The 17,158-nt window shown below is 47.8% G+C and overlaps 1 protein-coding gene across 4 annotated transcripts in view; it reads right to left on the bottom strand.

The window, feature by feature from the left end:
• Positions 1-17,158, bottom strand: part of CNNM4 (cyclin and CBS domain divalent metal cation transport mediator 4) — a 40,299-nt gene that overhangs the window by 6,201 nt on the left and 16,940 nt on the right. For 3 of the 4 annotated variants that reach the window (XR_015249265.1, XM_025932764.2, XM_086701250.1), the window contains exons 2-6: positions 5,488-5,631; positions 5,075-5,209; positions 2,479-2,648; positions 2,074-2,170; positions 143-205 (exon numbers count right to left, since the gene is read on the bottom strand). Coding sequence is in view for 3 of the 4 variants with exons in the window: in XM_025932764.2 (XP_025788549.2) it covers positions 143-205; positions 2,074-2,170; positions 2,479-2,648; positions 5,075-5,209; positions 5,488-5,631 (609 nt within the window). In the remaining variant the exon portion in view is untranslated. The remainder of the gene's footprint in view (positions 1-142; positions 206-2,073; positions 2,171-2,478; positions 2,649-5,074; positions 5,210-5,487; positions 5,632-17,158) is intronic. The other variant, XM_086701247.1, reaches the window with a different exon arrangement.

The following is a 17,158-nucleotide window of genomic DNA, read 5'->3' as shown; positions in this document are numbered from 1 at the left end:
CTGGCCCACAAGTGTGAACGGGTGGGATGGCCTGAGGTGCTGTGGGGAGCCCCAGTGCCTGCTGGGAGAGGTTAGTAGAGCTGTGGTATGTGGGCTCAGGCGATAGGTGGCAGTGCAAACTTCTCCAGCCATGCCATGTTACCTGAGAGCCAGGAGAGCAGGGAGTTCCGCTTGCCAGGCGGACACCCGACCTGGGTTGAAGGCACTGGAGCAAAAGAGGAAAAGGTCAGCGATGGGTAGGGTGAGGAGGCAGAACATGGAGCCACAGGTATGGGATAGAGAAGCAGATGTGCTGGGGGTCAGGCTCCCTTGGGCAAAGAGGGGGCACAATGGAAAGGGGGACATGGCTCTGATGGGGAGGGGCTTAGGGCAATCCAACAAGCCCTGCTCAGAGAGGGGCAGAAGCTTCCACAGTGAAGCAAGCCCCCCAGAAGTCATCCCTTCTTCCTTTTGGCCACTCCAAGTGGGAACTGAGTGCCTCCAGGTCAAAGGATAGAGCCCAGGACTCTGACCCAATCCTCTAAGGCATTGTTGCAGAGAAAGCGTGCCTGGAGGAAATGTCCCATGACTGTGTGCCTTTCTGGACAAGATTTCCCCCAGCTGGATGGCAAGAGGTGCTCTTGGGAGGGGCAGAGAAATCCTCCTTAGGCCCAATGCATCCAGGCAGAGGATAACTGCTCCAAAACCCAGCTCTGGAACCTTGTCTCCTCACTCTCTCCTTCCTGGAGCCTGCTCATGCTGGTGGAGGGGCAGAGCTATGTCACACCAGTGGATAAGCTGATCTGTGTCAATATATGTGGATGCCCTGGCCCCTGCACAGGTCCTCTTTGTCAAAGGACAGCAACAGGCATAGCACAGAGGCTCTCCAGGAGATGCACACACACCTAAATATGTGGCCTGTCCCCCAGCAATAAAGTAGATTTTCACTTCCCAGCCTGCAGCAACCTGGAGCCCCTCTGGAGGTTAAGAGGGGTCATACAACTGGTGAGGAGCCAATCTGGCAAGACTTGGGTCTTGCCTGCAGGGTGCCACTTTAGTCACAAGGTCCCTCTGGCAAGGGGAGCCTGAACCACCCAGGACTGGAGAAGCAGAAAGCGCCAGGGTGGCCAGAGTGGCCCTTCCCTGGACTTCCCACAACCTCTCTTGGAGGGCATGTCCAGTCCCTCTTTGTCCCAAATCCCTTTCTGCCATCAGAACCAGCCCTCTGGGCACTTGGGTGGCTCAGTCAGTTAGGCATCTGACTCTTGATTTTGGCTCAGGTCATGATCTCACAGTTCGTGAGTTCAAGCCCGATGCCGGGCTCTTCAGTGGCAGTGCAGAGCCTGCTTGGGATTCTGTCTCCCTCTCTCTCTGCCCCTGCCCCACTTGCTATCTCTCTCTCTCAAAATAAATAAATAAACATAAAAAAAAAAAAAAAAAAAAAAAAAAGAACCAGCCCTTAACCAAAAGGCAGTGGCTAAGCCCCCGGAAAAGTCAAGCCCATCTGCAACCTGCCCAGCAAATAGGCCCTGGCCTGGCTCCCAACCATAGGCACTCTGGACCCCCTCACTCTCCACCTCAATTCCCTAACCCAGTCTCCATGAGCAAGAGCCTGTGGCCTCCCTCCACCTGCCTCCACTCATTCTTCTCACTGCTGTGGCTGCTTGCCTGGTTGGCCCATTGTGCTGTCGTACTTCCCCCTGCTCAAAGGCCATCAGTGGCTTCCTGCTTCCTATCACAACCAAATGCTGCCAACTTTCTGGGGCTCCCCGACATGTCCTTACTCCCCATGGTCCTCCCCCAACTCTGGCAGGCTGTTCTCACATCTCAAGACATGCTCTCAGCTCCATGCAGGCCTTTGCGCAGATTCCCTTTCCCATCTCTTCTCCCCACTCTCAGAATCCTGTCCGAAGGAGCCAGTCACAGATCTTCTGGACCACCTCTGCTAGGCCCTGACAGCTCTGGCCCTGACTGGCCTCCCTCTCCCCTGAGCCACCTGGACTGTCCCAGGTTCTGGGTGCCAGTCTAAGTATCCGCCCAACCCAGGTATGCTGGAGGGCAGCACAGAAGCACAGATGCAACCCAGCGACTCACCAGAGGTGGGCGAGGACAGGGCCATGGTCCCATAGTAGGAGAAGGCGCCTGTCTCAAACTTCATGTTCTCCTTCCCGGCCTCCACCTCCACCTTCCCCTGGAAGAACACAGGGCCAGGAAGACAAACAGACTGAGAAAGAGAACTCAACGGAGGGAAAAAAGGACAAAGCAAGAGGGAGAAGTAAGGGCAAGGAAGAGCTGGTTCCAGAGCCCCGAAGAGTTCACGTACCCTGACCTGGAGACTCAAGGGTGGCCTCTCAGGAAGAGGGTGGGCAAAGGGGGAGCAGAGGCTCAGGGGCAGGCTGGACGTTCCCTAGGCAGGAAAGCCCTGTGTCCCCCAGCCACTTCAGCAGGCAAGGAGGGGACAGTGGGCATAGGGGGGCAGGCACGGAGCAGGCCACTTACCTGCAGGATGAGGATAAAGTAGTCGGCCGGCTTATTCCGGGTGTACAGGTAATGGCGGATGTAATATTTGTTGTGCTCATCAAACTTGAGTTCCTGAATGACGTCTGGGTACTTGAGCAGCCGAAGCAGGATTTTCTCAGATATTAGAGAGGGGCTGAACTGGGGAACCTCTGTAGGAAGAGAGACAAGGACTTCACAGGGGGCCTGGAATAGGCAACGTGGGGAACACAGCCCCCTCCCTGCCCAGGCCCTTCCCTTTGGTTCTGCACCTCCCTGGGAAGGAAGCACCTTTGGATCCAAACAGGTTACACTCCAGTCGGCCCGCCTGCCTAGGCTGGAATGGCGGCGCCTGCACTAATAGTGTGTGATCTTGGGCAAGTTACTTAACCTGTGCCTCAGTTTCCTCATCTGTAAAATGGGGATTATAACCTCGTAGGGTTGGGGCACCTGGGTGGCTCAACATCTGATTCTGAGCATCTGATTCTTTTTTTTTTTTTTTTTTTTTTTTTTTCTAAATTTACATCCAAGTTAGTGCAAAAATGATTTCAGGAGTAGAATTCAGTGATTCATCCCCCTATGTACAACACCCAGTGCTCACCCCAACAAGTGTCTTCCCTAATGCCCCTTGATCATTTAGCTCATTCCCCCACCCACAACCCCTCCAGCAACCCTTAGTTTGTTCTCTGTATTTGAGTCTCTTATATTTTGTCCCCCTCCCTATATTATTTTTGTTTCCCTTCCCCTATGTTCATCTGTTTTGTATCTCAAATTCCACGAGTGAGGTCATACGATATGTCTTTCTCTGACTAATTTTGCTTAGCATAATCCCCTCTAGTTCCATCCATGTTGTTGCAAATGACCAAGATTTCATTCTTTTTGATTGCCGAGTAATACTCCGTTGTATATATACACACCACATCTTCTTTATCCATTCATCCATCGATGGACATTTGGGCTCCTTCCATACTTTGGCTATTGTTGATAGTGCTGCTATAAACATGGGGGTGCATGTGCCCCTTCGAAACAGCACACCTGTATCCCTTGGATAAATACCTAGTAGTGCAATTGCTGGGTCATAGGGTAGTTCTATTTTTAATTTTTTGAGGAAACTCCATACTGTTTTCCAGAGTGGCTGCACCAGTTTGCATTCCCACCAACAATGCAAAAGAGATCCTCTTTCTCCGCATCCTCGTCAACATCTGTTGTTGCCTGAGTTGTTAATGTTAGCCATTCTGACTGGTGTGAGATGGTATCTCATTGTGGTTTTGATTTGTATTTCTCTGAGCATCTGACTCTTGATTTTGGCTCAGGTCATGATCTCGCAGGTTGTGGGTTCAAGCCTTGTGTCGGGCTCTGCACTGATACCGTGGAACCTGCTTAGAATTCTATGTCTCTCCCTCTCTTTCTCTGCCCCTCCCCTGCTCATATAGGTGCAGCTCTCTCTCTCTCTCAAAATAGATAAACATTAAAAAAAAAAAAGATTTCTAAAAAAAAAATAATAATTAAACAAAACAAAACAAAACAAAACTTCGTAGGGTTGGGGCTCCTGGCTGGCTCAGTCAGTGGAGCATAGGACTCTTGATCTCAGAGTCGCAAGTTACAACCTCACATTGGGTATAGAGGTTACTTTAAAAACAAAACATGCTCTGGGGCGCCTGGGTGGCTCAGTAGGTTAGGTGTCTGACTTTGGCTCAGGTCTGATCTCACCGTTTGTGAGTTTGAGCCCCGTATCAGGTACTGTGTTGATAACTCAGAGCCTGGAGCCTGCTTCAGATTCTGTGTCTCCCTCTCGCTCTGACCCTCTCCTGCTCACACTGTGTGAGCTGTGTGTGTGTCTCTCTCTCAAAAATAAATAAACATTAAAAAAAAAAAAAACTCTTAGATACATTCTTGCCATATGGAAAGTGCTTCATAAATATTATCATTATTATCATTAGCACTATCGTCAATATCCTGGCAGGAAAAATAAAGAGAATTAACATCCTTCAGCAAGTGAGAGTTAGGAAGGAAGTCAGATTTTGGGGGGAGGTGGGGAATAGGCAGGAGCTTTTCAAATCAATCACCCAGAATCCCCAAAGGGGCTTTGAGTCAGGGGTGAGAAGAGAGAAATGTCATTGACCTAGAGGTCAAGTCCTGCTGGACCCAGCAAATTCAGGCAGAGGGGAAGGAGGAGAGATGAGAACAGAACTGGATTGAGACTCCTTGGAGTGCATGAGCCAGACAAGAGCTGTGCCAGACAAGAGCTGTGGGCCCACAGTATGTGGAAAGGCCTCTTTCTCCCTCCTCTTCCCCAGCACCCATGGGTCTGGGGAACCCCAGGGCCCACTTCAGGTACTCCCAGTGGTTATTTTCAAAACCAACTTGGTTGCTTCCTAGAAATTTGCAATGGCAACCCATCAACAAAGAAAACAAATCACAAGGAGTGCCCCAGGGATAGAGGGAAGGTGCCTTGCCCCCTTTCAGAGGCAATCATGTTTTCCCCATACCTTTCACCTGCCACAGCCCTTGTCCCATGGGAGAAAGTAGCCAGAGGCCTAGAATCCTTCTTCCATGACTGTATCCCATCAACACCTGAAGGCCCTCCACTTGCTCTTACCCGTGGCCAGGAAGCGATGAGCCGCCAGAAGTAGCTGAGGTGAAATTTTCACCTTGAGTTCATTGTCAGCATCCTTAAAGGCTGAGAAGTCACGTTTGTTCTTCTCAGATACTCGTTTCCGGCTTCGGTTGTCAGCTGCAAGAGGCAGAATCTAGAACTGAGAACACTGAACCCCAATGACTCAGGAACAGACTAGAACCTGCTCCCCAGTCCCCAGCTCTGCAGTCCTTTCTTCCAGGCACAAGCAGCAGTGTCTGCACCAGGGCAAGGTCCCTGGCCGGGGTGAGACACGGAGTTCCTGGGTCTCAGGGTGCCAGCCCTCCCATGTCCTTGCACTGTGGCCTTCTCACCTAGGGACACCTAGGATGTGAATAGGAAAAGGGTTCCAGGCCTGTGGAGAGGATGGAACTCACTGTACATATCCGACTCGTCCAGGATCTCAGATTTGATGATCTCCTCAATGACATCCTCCAGGGTGACCAGGCCCAGCACCTCGTAGAAGGGGTCACCTTCACCCTCGTTGTTCACCTTCTGCACGATGGCCAGGTGGGACTTCCCTGGCAGGGGGTGGGGGGAGGGGGGGGAACAATGCAATGAGTCAGGCAAGAACAAAGGGATCAGGCATGAGACTCCTCCACCAAAACGTTAACACACTTGGGGTCATGAGTCACTGGGGTGGGGTATGGGTGGTTTTTTTTCCCTTTTCTTTATTTCCTGAAGTTTCTACTGCAAACAGATATTGCTCTTATGAAAAGGAAAACCAAAAGTATTTTTTAAATCTCAAGGCATTTCAGACCTTTTGTTTCAGTAGGATGAAAATGGCAAGGGCCTGTCTGGTGCCATGCATCAGGATCTCCTGAGAGTCCTGGAGAGGGGAAAGACCCACATTGACAACCCATGGACAGTGGAGCCATCAGTCAGAGACATGTGTGTGCCAACTGGACATGGGGCTCCTCAGACAGCCCAGGCTGCCCATGGGGCCCCACGGGGCACTCACATTCCTTCACCCTGCTCTCCTTGGCAAACTCCCCAGCATGTACCCAGGGGCTGTGATACTGCCCGAGGCAAAGGCTCTCAGTTCCCAAAACCATTAGCAAATTAGCCCGGGCTGTAATTAGGCCAGGCAAATACTATAATTAGAGAAAGGCCACCCTTTCAACCTAAAACAAGAGAAAGTTGGGTAGCAGAGGGAGGGTGGAGGGACCCTCCACAGAAGCTTTGTGGGGTAGCAGGGCTTTCCTGGCCCTCTTTCTGATTGTCTACCCTGTTCTCATGCCCCCTGCTCCAGTGCATGACAGGAAGGAGACAGCCAAGGGCTTGGCCCACACTTCAGTTTGAATGGAACTGTGTACCCCACACAGGGACACAGGTTTGGAGCAGCTTAAGGGAAAAAACCCTGGGAGAGCTGAGGTCAAGCTAGGGTCTCCTATGCAGTGTCCCCTTCACAACCCAGTCTTAGGCCCCACTCGAAGAACTTCTCTGTAGAGGACATTTTCCAAGTCTCTAAGGCCGCTGGAAATCCCCCAACCCCAGGATGCGTTCCTCAGAACTCCAGAGAGGCACCAGTTCTCAGGAGCAGCATTTTAAAAAACAGAATAAAGGAAAAAGATATCAGAGTACGCCACATGTGACTGGGGCGGGGGGTCGGGGAGTATGTTCTGTGCAACTTTCACACACATGCCAGTCACTATGCTACACTCATTTCCAGCTACAAGTTGTGGTCAAAACACTTTCAGCACTTTGCTAGACAGAACCATGGCTACACTTGATTAAAAACTCTATTGTCTCTCTCTGTCTCAAAAATAAACATTAAAAAAAAATTTTTTTTTTTTTAAAAGGGGGGGTGCACCTGGGTGGCTCAGTCGGGTAAGCATCCGACTTTCGCTCAGGTCATGATATCACAGTCCGTGAGTTCGAGCCCCGCATTGGGCTCTGTGCTGTCAGCTAAGAGCCTGGAGCCTGCTTCAGATTCTGTGTTGCCCTCTCTCTCTGACCCTCCCCCATTCATGCTCTGTCTCTCTCTGTCTCAAAAATAAATAAACATTAAAAAAAACACAAAAAACAAAAAACTCTAGACATGAGGGGCACCTGGATGGCTCAGTCAGTTAAGCATCCAACTCAGGTCATGATCTCACTGTTAATGAGTTCAAGCCCTCCGTCGGGCTTTCTGCTATCAGCAGCATGGAGCCTGCTTCAGATCCTCTGTCCCCAGCTCACTCTTCCCCTTCCCTGCTGGCACTCTCTCTCTCTCTCAAAAATAAATAAACATTAAAAAAACAAAAAACAAAACCAGACACACACACAAAACCCCTCTAGACATGAGCCAACAGGGGCAAGAGATCCATCAAGGTCCTCCAGCAGGCAGCACCCACTCAGAGCTGGGTCTGGCCCCCAGGCCTCTCTGCCTGCTGGAGGCTGCCCATCCAGGAGTGTCTTCTAGAAACAGAAACAGTGTTCTGGGTGGTCTAAGGCAGCCAGCTAAACTATGCCATCAGGTGGAACCAGAGTAAAAAGCGAAGTAGCTTTTACCACCTGTCAGACTGGCACACTCCAAGACTGGTGATGCCCAGTGTTGGGGGAGACAAACATGCTGTCACAGGGTCCTCTGTTTAGTGGACAGGTAAATGGGCATATGTCAGGAGGCCGATCTGGCAGCCTGTCTCAAAACTAAAGGTCTCTAACCTAGGAATCAGAAATTCCACGGGGAGAAAGTTGGCTATAATCTTTCCCAAAGCAGAAAGACACAGAAGCAAACAGAACACTGTTAACAACCTCAAACCAGAAACAACCTAAATCAACAGCAATGGAGCAGGAGTACTGAATAGTGGCCGCCACTGCTCTGGGGAAAAGGCAGCAGGCTGGATGGACAGACAGAATGTGGAATGAAGCCCCACACAGACTGTTGATGGAACAGCAAGCAGTGGTGCCAGCTGCCTGTGCAGAAACTCAGGGCTGGCACTTGGCGGGATGGGGGGAGGAGTTGAATTGCCTTGAATTGCATGGAAGAGCAGACAGTGATCACCTCTGGGGTTATGTGGAGTTTGGGGGAGAGGCCCTATTATCCCTTACTCTGTACCCTTCTGATACTGTTCTACTTGATGGGCAGGTTTCACTACTAGAATTTTTTTTAATTGACAAAGAGGGGAAAAACAAAATCAAGGGAAACAAAGGGAGACTGGGGAGACTCTAGGGTGAGCAAGGGACCCTCTGTGCCTAAACGGACACAGACTGAGTCCCACGTAATGAGGCGTGTTTGAATGTGGCTCAGTTAGCAGCGCCTTGCTCAGAGCGCAGAAGTCAGGGCCCCGGCACAGAAGAGACAAAGCTTTAATAACCTGAGCAAATGTCCTCCTCTACACTGAGCCTCCCTCCAATTAACCACAGGCTCACAACAAATCCTGACGCACAGTCACGGGTGCACTAGGCCACACAGGGAAAGGCTGGTGGCTTCTCTAAAGGACAGAAATATCCCTCCTTATAGAAGAAATAAGCTGATTCCTTGACACCAATGTTGGGGCCACTCTCAGCCCTCCTGCCTCCTCTCTGAGGCTCCGTTGTTTGCAGCATCACTGGTGTGTGCGGATGCCCTCTAAGGGACAGGTAACCTGAAGGCGTACAGACCTCGGGCGCCACCCAGTCACCTCTGCTCTACTTTGCCCAGAGGAGTTTTGTTTTGTTTTGTTTTTTATGGTCTTAGCAGAAGATTCTCCTCCTTGACTAGAGAACCTCTCTTGCCAAGGTCACCAGTGACTTCCAGTGACAGGGTCTCATGCTCAGGCTGCATCTTCTGATGAGGGGTCACTCTCTCCCACTTCCTGGAAATCCTTCCTCTCCTTGGTTTCTAGCACACAGCTTTCCTGGTGTTTCTCTCACCTCAGGGGCTGCTCCTTCTCCCTGACCTCTTTACGTGGGAGCATCCCAGAGCTCAGTCCTCGGACCTGGTCCCTTGCTTTGTGACTTTAAATACAAACTGTATGTCAAGGCATCTCAAATAAACACTTCCAGCCCAGCCCACTCCCGCATCCTCTGGACTCATAAACCCAACTGGTGGCTGATGGCTAGGTAGGTAGCTTCTCCTAGATGCCTAACATCTTGATCTCCACGTGGCCAAAACCAAATTGCCACCCTTCCCCCCAGCCTTCCTCATGTCCATCAATCCAGTAGATCAGGCCATGGGGGAGTAAACTGTCTCCTGTTATTTCTCTACCCTTTTATATCCAACCTTTCCAGTAGATCCTGTCAGCTCTACCTGCAATGGACACTTAGAATCTGGCCTCTTCTGGAGGCCTCCACTGCTACTGTCTCGTTCCGGGCCACACACATCTCCGTCTCACCCAGAGAACTAGACTAGCCTCTAAGCAGCTCCCTGCTTCATCCTGGACCTGGGGTTGGCTCTCAACACAGCAGCAAGAGGGGGGAAGTCAGGTCACCTTATGCCTCACCCAAGTCCCTCCACTGGCTCCTGTCTCACTCCTAGTAAAAGCCCCATCCCCCACAGAGCCCTTGGTGCTGACCCTCTCATGTCTCCTACCACTCTCTCTCCAGTGCTCAGGTCAGCCACAGGGCCTCTTTGCTGTTCTTCAAACACAACAGGCTGCTCCCTTTGCCTGGCTTGCTCCTCCCCCACACAACTGGGTAGCCTGCCCCCACTTCAGGTCTTTGTTCATATGTGGCCCTCTCAGTGAGGCCTCAGTGAAAACTGCATAGCCCTTACCCAAAAACTACGACTCCTCCTCCAGCACCTCAACCCTAGTCATTAAATCCCCTAAAATAAATGATATAGTACGCTTATTCAATGAACTTATCATTGATGGCCCGTCTTCTCCTGCTATATTTTGAGCTACACTACAGCAGGGGCTTTAGTCTGTGTTCTTGAAACTCAGAACAGCGATTGGCATCCAGTTAAGTGTTCAATGGCTATCAGGGAATGAATGACTCAGTTCACGTGGACGTTCCATAGGAGAAAAAAAATGTAATCAATGGGAAGGGGGAAAGGGATGGAGCCTAGAGAAGAATTATTTTGAATTTCAGTAATTAAGTTTCTGTAATTCAAAAATCATTTTTAATTTACCTTTTAAAATAAAAAGACCAACTTAGGACTTATATTTATGATCCTCATTCTATGAAATTTAAATCTAATACAGAATTTTTACTTCAATGATTTACCTCATTTTATTATTAATGTGCATTCAACTGGATAATTGGATTTTGGGGGTGGTTGGGGTGAGAAATGAAACATGAAAATTTAAATAATACATCTATCCCAAAAGCTGAGAATCCCTCAGTTCTCAAAGTAGTCCTCATTCAAAGAAAAAAGAATGAGGAAATATAGCAACATGCTCATATTTGGCTGATCCACATGAAATTGTTGATATTTGACTATTTTTGACCAAGAAAAATGACAATTTCATATTATTCAACCTAAAAGTATGGGAGGTTCAGGATGGTTTTTCTGTTTTATACTTTTCTGAATAGAAAATCCAACCTTTCCACAGTCAATAGTTTTAATTTTACAATCAGAAAGAAAGACATCCACTGAAGTAACTTTGAAAAAGACTCTCACACTGCTCCCTGCCCCACCCCCCACTTCCTTTTAAATTCAAACTGGGACTGGGGCTTCCTTTTAAATTCAAACACTGCTAGCAAGGGGCAACCTGGCTGTGAGAAGGGAGGCACCTTGAAGCTCCTACTCGCACTCCTGGGCCGTGAAGCTCCTACCCGCACAGCTGCCCTTCTCCGACCTTTGTCCAGCCAGGTCTCCTCCCAGTCAGAGAACCACAGTGAGGCCTCTTTCACCTGCCCTGTCCCACCTGGAACAGGGGCAAGGAGCAAGAGGCCCCATAACCTGCCTGAGTCCCTCCCCAACCCTTCCTCTTTACCACTCTTGGCTCAGCCCTGGGGGGCTCCACCATGGGGACCATTAGCACTCACTGCCCAGTCCCGCCCCAGCGCTCCCTTCTCCCTTCACCAGCACTTGTACTGTTGCTTATGCAGTCGACTGGCGATGCTATCCCATCCCCTCCCACCTCATGCCTGGAACACAGCAGACACCCAAACGTTTTGCTGGATACATATAGGTTGGTCTGCAGGGACCCCAGAAAGCCCAATCCTCCACCTTCCGCACTGCCCAGTTTAGCAAACTGCTGTATCCTCCTCCCCCCATAAAAAACTTTATAATCTCTCATAGACCATAAGAAAAACACATTACTAGGTGCTGGGTTTCAAAGTCCACAAAGGCCCGGAGAGGGCCCTACTCACCAGCTCCTGCTGCCTTTTCTCATGTGGAATATCCAGAGGCCCCAGATCAGACATGGGATTCCCACTACCCAAGACGGTGTCCTGGGCATCTCCCTCGCTGGTCCCCCAGCAAGCGAGGTCACCCACTTCCTGCCCTCAAAGGCTCCCAGCAGGCTCTGAACTCTCAGGCACCTCAGGCTTGACTGCCAGAAGACGGGCCACCGCAGGCCATAGGTCTCTTCACTTGCAGGCAACATAGCACCCTGATGTCCTGGGAATCCCCCTCCCTTTTCCTCCCTCCACCCAGACAACGGGCAGGATTAAGCAGACCATTAATAGTGCTGATCTCACCAGCAGGAGGGGCAGCCCATCCCAGCAAGAAGAGATAGGCGGGGCAGGCATATTGGAGGAAGCAGAGGAGCACAGCAGCAGAAGTCAGACCCTTGCACAACCCTCCATGTGGGCACCCCTCAGCAACCAGGGGACAAGAGAGCTATGCACAAAAAGAAGCTTCCATAAGTTCCCTAAGCAGAGAGGGACAGACTGGGGAGGGGCAGGGAGTAAGTTGTTTAATCAATAAGCAACTTAAAAGAACAATGAAGAGATCCTTAATTTTAATGTAAGTTAAAATACATTAGGGCACCTGGGTGGCTCAGTTGGTTAAGCAGTTAAGTGTCCTAAGTGTCCGCCTTTTTTTTTTTTTTTTTAATATTTTAACATTTACTCATTTTTGAGAGACAGAGAGACACAATGTGAGCAGGGAAGGGACAGAGAGAGGAGGCAGAATGTGAAGCAGGCTCCAGGCTCTGAGCTATCAGCACAGAGCCTGATGCGGGGCTTGAACTCACGAACGGCAAGACCATGACCTGAGCCGACATCGGCCACTTAACGGACTGAGCCACCCAGGCACCCCTCAAGCAACCGACCCTTGATTTCAGCTCAGGTCATAATCTGACAGTTCGTGGGTTCCAACCCCACATCGGGCTCTGCACTGCCAGCGCAGATTCTCTCTTGGGATCCTCTCTTTCCCTCTCTTTGCCCTTCCCCTGCTTGCATGCTGTGACTCTCTATCTGGAAATAAGTACATAAACCTAAAAAAATTTTATAAATAAATGAAATATACCGTAAGACCATAGAGACTAACACAGGGAAGTACTGAAGGAAACAATGACATTTTTTTCTTCAGGATTTGGCAGCACGTGTCAAAATGGAGAAAGTAAGACCCTGGCCTCAGCCATATCTACCACTTCTAGGAAAGACCTTAATACAAGGAAAAACCCAGGCCAGGGTGCAAGTTGTGCCCAGGAGGGTCCATCTAGGGTGGTTTATGATACAGTACTGTAGCCACTAAAAATTAGGCTGATGTAGACAGAGATTTAAAAGAGACAGTGGTTCACCATTTGCATAAAGCAAAAAGTTACAAAACAAGAAAATATGGGAACTACACTGGCTTCTTCTGCTTTAGCTTAATGCATTTTATTTTATTTTTTTTTAATTTTTTTTTCAACGTTTATTTATTTTTGGGACAGAGAGAGACAGAGCATGAACGGGGGAGGGGCAGAGAGAGAGGGAGACACAGAATCGGAAACAGGCTCCAGGCTCTGAGCCATCAGCCCAGAGCCCGACGCGGGGCTCGAACTCACGGACCGTGAGACCTTGACCTGGTTGAAGTCGGACGCTTAACCGACTGCGCCACCCAGGCGCCCCATTTAGCTTAATGCATTTTAAAATCACCATGTATTACTCATTTTACATTCATAATCAGAAAGGATAAGAATGATGCCTCATATTGAGGGGAGGGAGACATACTGAGGGGAGCAATATAGTTGGTTCATTGCTGACTTACTAGAAGAAAACAAGACCAAAATATTCACGTTTTGAGTGGTGGGATAGGGGGTCTTTCATTTTCTAGTCATTTTCCTCCTTTCTAAAAGTTTCTACAATAAATATATTGCTTTATTTTTACATTTTAATTATAAACACAACGTACGTCTTTCTGCACCTTGGGTTTTACACACAGCGATGTCACTGGAGCCCAGTCACTTTGCCTCCCCTGTGGAGGGTTCCACTGGTGGATGCTAGGGGGGATTTAACCCTCTCTCTTCTGCTGATGGACCCACGACTGTTTCCAGTTTCTTATACCACGAACAAAACTGCAATGAAAATCCCTGTGCTCCACCATTCGATCCATGTGAGATCTCGATGTACGTACAGCTGTGGAGCCACTAGGTCAGAGGGTTCGTGCACTGGAAGATCTGACCGAAATCTCCACACTGCCCTCCCTAGTAGGGCTCCCAGTTTCCATTCTTGCCAGCACAAGTTATACCCGGTGCTTCTTGATTCATTCCTTAGTGCCTAGTGCCCAATAAGGAAGCCATTCAATAAATACAGTCGTTATAGCTGGTTATGTTTTTAAAAGGAAAAGGAAAATGGACAGCAAGACAAAAAGGAAAAAACTGAGTGAAGCAGGAAAAAAAAAAAAAAAAAAAAAGGAAAAGTGACAGGAGTACAGCCACATGGAAAAGAGAAATGAAAACGGAGACACTGCAGCCTACTTGCCAAAACAGAAAAGCATTTCTAGAGACTTACCAGGAGACTTGCCCAGCTATCCTGAGCAAGACAACACAGCCAGACACTGAGAGTACATACGGAAGAGAACCACAGCCCGTCTGGGACTTTCTAGAACAGGGTCTCCAAAAGGAGTATTCATCCCCCTTTCATTCACATTTACTTGTAATCCAAAATAGATAAGCAACTTTAGCTTTCGTTTATACACAGACTTACAGTGGGCCCTGAGCAGGTGGCGAGCAGCCAGCCCCGCGGGAAGGAGCCCTCAGCCTCACTCAATTGCTCTCTAGCAAAGCGAGAGGAGTTTCAGATGAGGTATGCCCAAGGACACAGGTTTACATTCTGTTGAGCACTTTTAACCAAATCAATGCTCACACAATGGACAGTCGCTTTACAAGACCCACGCAAGGAAATTCCAGAGTGAAGGGAACATGAATAAAGTAAGCAGGGCACCTACAAAGGCCAGAGCTGGCCCTCTCCTCCCCCTGCCAGCCCTTTGTCAGTCAGCAGGGGGAATACAAGTACCGGGGAAGTTGAGGAGTGCTTAGCCAAAATAATTCAAAATTGTCAAGAAAACTATTTGAAACGCAGACTTAGAGCCACTCTCTGTAATGATGAATCGCTGTACTGAGGGTACTTTGTCCCATGAGAAAGTATATAAGGTATGTGTTAGAGATAAGATGAACTAGAAACATTTTAAAATATTTAATTTAAAATTTAAATTTGTATATTTAAATAATAACAACATTTTTAAATAATTGTTATTTCATCTTCTTTAAAAATTTTTGTGTCTGTTTTATAATATACATGTATTAGTAAAACAGTATACGTATATAATTCTTACATGAATAGAGGTAGAAATTTTTAAAAACTTTTTTTCTAGGGGTGCCTGGGTGGCTCAGTCTGTTAAGCATCCAACTCTTTTTTTGTTTTTAATTTTTTTTTTTTTTACTGTTTATTTATCTTAGAGAGAGAGAGAGAGAGAGAGAGAGAGAGAGAGAGAGAGAGAAAGAGTGTGAGCAGGCAAGAGGCAGAAAGAGAAGGAGACACAGAATCTGAAGCAGGCTCCAGGCTCCGAGCTGTTAGCACAGAGCCATGATGTGGGGCTCAAACCCAAGAACTGCAAGATCATGACCTGCGTTGAAGTCGGATGCTTAACAAACTGAGCTACCCAGGCACCCCAAGCATCTTTATTTCACCTCAGGGCATGAGCCCCATGTGGAGGGGATTCTCTCTTCCTCTTTCTCTGCTCCTTCCTTACTTGCTCTCTCTCTTTCAAAATAAATAAACATTTTTAAAAAACTGTTTTCTCGGACTGCCTGGGTGGCTCAGTCGGTTAAGTGCCCGACTTCGGCTCAGGTCATGATCTCACGGTTTGTGGGTTTGAGCCCCGCATCGACCTCTGTGCTGACAGCTCAGAGCCTGGAGCCTGCTTTGGATTCTGTGTCTTCCTCTGTCTCTGCCCTGTACTTGCTCACATTCTGTCTCTCTCTCTCTCAAAGCTGAATAAACATTAAAAAAAAAATTCTTTTTTTAAACTGTTTTCTAATAGGGTGGCATGAACAAAAAAGTTTGAAGAGCTCCCTCTATAGCCCTGTAAAGATGGCCAGACCTTAGTTGCCCCTTCTGATGGTAGATACTTGGGTGTCTCCCATCTCAGGGTCTACCTTCCCCCAGCTATGGAGCAGTGGGGGTGAGCATGTTCTCAGGCACTCTCCCTCGCACATCTCCTACTATTCCTGGGAGGAAACTGAGGCTCAGGGAAGTCCTGTCCAGGATCACACTGTGAGGGGGGGTAAAGCAAGGTGGGATTCAGAAATGGGGCTTCTCTAAATAGCCTTCTACTTTCTTTTTTAATTAAAAAAAAATTTTTTAATGTTTGTTTTTGAGAGACAGAGAGAGAGAGAGAGAGAGCACGCGGGGGAGGAGCAATGAGAGAAGGAGACAGAACCTGAAGCAGGCTCCAGGCTCTGAGCTGTCGGCACACAGAGCTGAACACACAGGGCTCAAACCCAGGAACAGCGAGATGGTGACCTGAGCTGAAGTTGGACGCTTAACATACTGAGCCACCCAGGCACCCCAATAGCCTTCTCCTTTTAACCCAAGCACCCAGGGGTGAAGACGTTGACAGGCGGATATCAGTAGACCCTAAGACTGGTCCTGTGACAGGTCTTCATGCTTTTGATTTTTCATTTAGCCAGTAGTCTCTAATTTTTTAACCTTTTATGATGGAAAATATCAGGCAGCTACAAAAGTACAGGAAATAATGTAATTACACCCTCAGGGCCCTTCACCTAACCTAAACAATTAACAACTCCAACTACTCCAGCCAATCTTGTTTCCTCTTTCCTCCTACCCACTTCACTGCCTTATTTTGAAGCAAATCTCAGATTTTATCTGTAAACATCTATAAATGTTACAGGCATTTCAGTTAGTATCTCTAAAAGATAAAGACTCTTTTAAAAAGCAGAACACAATAGAATGCAATACCACACCTCAATATGTAATTTCTTAAGATCATCAACATCAAATGTTCTAATTTCACAATTTTCTTATAATCATTTTTATACCTAATTTATATATATATATATATATACACACACACACACATAAATACACTTTTTTGCTATTGGTAACAAAAGTGCAAAAAAGGACATTAAGATCACTTATAATCCTGTCTTCCAAAATCCTGTTAACTAAGTATTTTGTTTGGTCTTTTAAAATGAAATACTAAATGAAATTAAATAATTTGTAAATACTTCACATTCTTTGTATTTTCCCATGTTGTAAAAATATTTTTAAAAATTCAAAGACTGCATATTATTTCACTGTACACATGTGTGCATAACCCCAATACCCACTGGGCTCTTAAATTGTGCCCTTCCTTCTATCCCCTTTTTTTTTTGCCATTACGAAAATCCTTGCAATAAATATACTTGGTTATATCTGTCTCCCTCAGGTTTCTAGAAGGAGAATCACTGGGTCAAAATATAGGTTTTTGTTTATTTTCTTTTAAGTTTCTTAAAGTTACTTGAGAAGTGAGGTCAGATCTAATGCTGATGTCTTTGTCTTGGAGATGTGGAAATCTCTCCTGGACGCCTCAGCCAGGGACAGTTCAGAAGGCAGGGAGGAATACACAGAACTAGAGCTATTTTGTGCAGCAGAAGAAAATGAAGTGGAGAGAAAATGCTGGCCCAGCTGACAATACCTCCCTGAGTGTGGAAAGGCAGGGGCAAGTGATCAGGGGGTGCCAAGGAGGTTCCCAACCATCTGTCAGCA

This window comes from Puma concolor, chromosome A3 (genome assembly GCF_028749965.1).
Source record: "Puma concolor isolate L17-30 chromosome A3, mPumCon1.1.hap2, whole genome shotgun sequence".
NCBI classification, from domain to species: Eukaryota; Metazoa; Chordata; class Mammalia; order Carnivora; family Felidae; genus Puma; species Puma concolor.
Note: the sequence above shows the minus strand (reverse complement) of the source record. Positions and strands in the feature narration are given on the sequence as shown.